Source organism: Belonocnema kinseyi, chromosome 5, assembly GCF_010883055.1.
Source record: "Belonocnema kinseyi isolate 2016_QV_RU_SX_M_011 chromosome 5, B_treatae_v1, whole genome shotgun sequence".
Lineage (NCBI taxonomy): Eukaryota > Metazoa > Arthropoda > Insecta > Hymenoptera > Cynipidae > Belonocnema > Belonocnema kinseyi.
In genome coordinates this window covers 1,885,091-1,887,528 of record NC_046661.1, presented here as the reverse complement: position 1 = coordinate 1,887,528, position 2,438 = coordinate 1,885,091, and the positions used below count along the sequence as shown (strand labels likewise).

The 2,438-nt window shown below is 34.9% G+C and overlaps 1 protein-coding gene across 1 annotated transcript in view; it reads right to left on the bottom strand.

Annotated features, from left to right (window-relative positions):
- LOC117172792 (splicing factor 3A subunit 3) overlaps positions 1–2,238 on the bottom strand; it is a 19,339-nt gene extending 17,101 nt beyond the window's left edge. Inside the window, exon 1 of the mRNA XM_033361015.1 lies at positions 1,465–2,238. Within this exon, the coding sequence (XP_033216906.1) occupies positions 1,465–2,108 (644 nt within the window). The 5' untranslated portion in view covers positions 2,109–2,238. The remainder of the gene's footprint in view (positions 1–1,464) is intronic.
- Between the last annotated feature and the right edge of the window lie 200 nt (positions 2,239–2,438).

Genomic DNA, 2,438 nt, shown 5'->3' with positions numbered 1-2,438 from the left:
CCCCCCCCCCCCCCCTCACTTGGGGAGGGTTGGTAATCCTGGTCTATAAGTTTGTGGATTAACTACTGTTGGGTAGGTGAACATATTCTCAGAATTTAGAGACAATCGAAAAACATGACTTTTTGAGTTGGGGCAGTCGAGGAATAATGCCCCATATATATCTTACATTTAACTAGATTCTTACAAAATTACTATTATCTCTTTCCTCGGAAAATTACCATGGAAGAGTATTTATGGAAACGCTTTTTACAAACTACTCAAATCGGCTGATATGTTGGATGATAAGGAAATTTATTTTAAAAGTTTGTTGCCTTTTCTTGGTGTCTTACATAAACACATTTAAAGCGGAAGACAAAGTAGTGTCGATTTGTTTTTCTGCAAAGAAAGTTGAAAAGACTTAGATACAAATGTAAGGGAGTTTGAAAAAATGTATGAAGCTACTGAGTAGCTCCTCTCTTCGTTTTCTTGATGCATGTGGACTGGGAATTTTTGGTCAGAGCAAGCAGGTAAATCTATACGGCAATGTATAGGTTATTTAAATAAACCGAAAGTAAATGCGATAAATCATCCTTCATAATCATCAACATTTAAGTAAGCAGTTGTTTCATTGTCATCCTCTAATTTATAAATACAGTTGTTCGCTTACATAAATAGTTTATAAACAATTTTATCAGTGTAACGAATTTAATTTATAAGATTTTATTCAATATTTTTCTCGAACATATGTTTAAAAGTTAAAGAGTGTAAAGACTAGATTACACTAGAGTGTAAAGAATATATGCAATACACAGTACTCTTATATTAATCTATTTATATGTGCAATAAACCATTTTAATTGGCGCACGCAAATATCTGTGTTGGTGAGCCAGGTACGGAAAAATTGTTTGGACAAAAGTTGTTCAGGACAATGGGGGCCATCTGACTGTATTAATAAATGTGACCTTGCGGTCAGCTTTCAACATCATTTGAAGGTGAAAGTCAAGTGTTTTAAATGGAAAAATGTTACGCCCGAAAGGATAGTTTTTAATTTGTTGATTGTTTTCTTTGAACGTTTGAGATTTTATAGAACAAATTTGTGGGTACATTTGGGGGCCAACGACCTTGAACAGCTTGACTCTAACAAATTAAAAATATCTTTTTGAATGTAAAAGTTTCCGATCTTTGTTAATCCAGTGTCAAAAATAGTGATTCCCATTAAAAAAACTGACTTTCACCTTCAAATGACCTCAAGTTACTGTTATTAGTACAGACAGAAGACCCCCATTATCGTGAACAACTTTTGTCCAAACAATTTTTTCGTATCTAGCTTATCAACATAGATATTTGCATGTATCAATTAACATGGTCCACTTGTATATGTACAGTTATTATTATTAAATTCACTTTATTTTTCATATTTATTGTTTTTTATAATATCCAATATATAATAAACGTTCCCTGAGTAAATAAACAAAAAATTATTACCTATTTCCTTCCTCAAGATCAGCGTTAATATCGTGCAGTGGTCGAACTCTGTTTAAGAAGTCAGACAAATATTCCAGTAAAGATTCCACATAACGCCTATAATCTGCATTTTTCCTGTCCTTTGAAATATCAAAGAGATGATCAAACACCGAAAGATAGGTTATGTAGTCAAGCTTCTCGACGCCTTTGAGGTTAATATACTTTTCATAACACTCGTGTAAATCCAAATATTTACCATAACCTTCTTCGTCTGTGAATTCAACTAAATTTGCCAGTTCCTCGGTTGGATTTTCTCTCATTTTCGCGAGTTCCTCGAATTCCACCGACATGGGTACGCTAATTTCGTTCGGATGTCTTCGATAAAATTCTTTGATTGACTTCAATCTGGAATAAAATTCCGAAAATTCATTCGGTCCTGAAAGAGCTTGAACTTCATCTTTTCTCTGATTATCCTTGTCCTCATAAAGATCCTGGAGTTGAGCAGTACTGTCCTCAAAATGATCGAGGAGAATTTTTAAACGATGCTCTGAATTGACGGCTTCGCGATGTCCAGTTTTTTTATAGAGCATTTCTTTCACCATAGCGTCCATTAAACGCTCTCGCTCCTCGTGATAACGACGTTGCTGCTCCAGTATTGTTTCCATGGTCACTTTTTTTTTAACAATCAAGTTTGTTTTTTCACTTTTAATTACACAGCACACCAATGTTTACAAAACGACTTAAGAACAGGTTCCGATTGTTCCGACGTATGGCCGATGTAGATATATAACCACGGTTTGCCCACTCCCATAGAAAAGTGGTGAACGGATTATAGTAACTGCTATGTCCCCTAGATGGCGCTCGTGTGAATTCAGAATTCGAAATGAACTTGAGCAGACGATAGAAGTTCTATCAGAGATTCTGGTTCTATCGTCTGCTCACGTCTGCTCAAGTTCACTGTATTATTATTATTATTACACCATTAAGCCATTTCC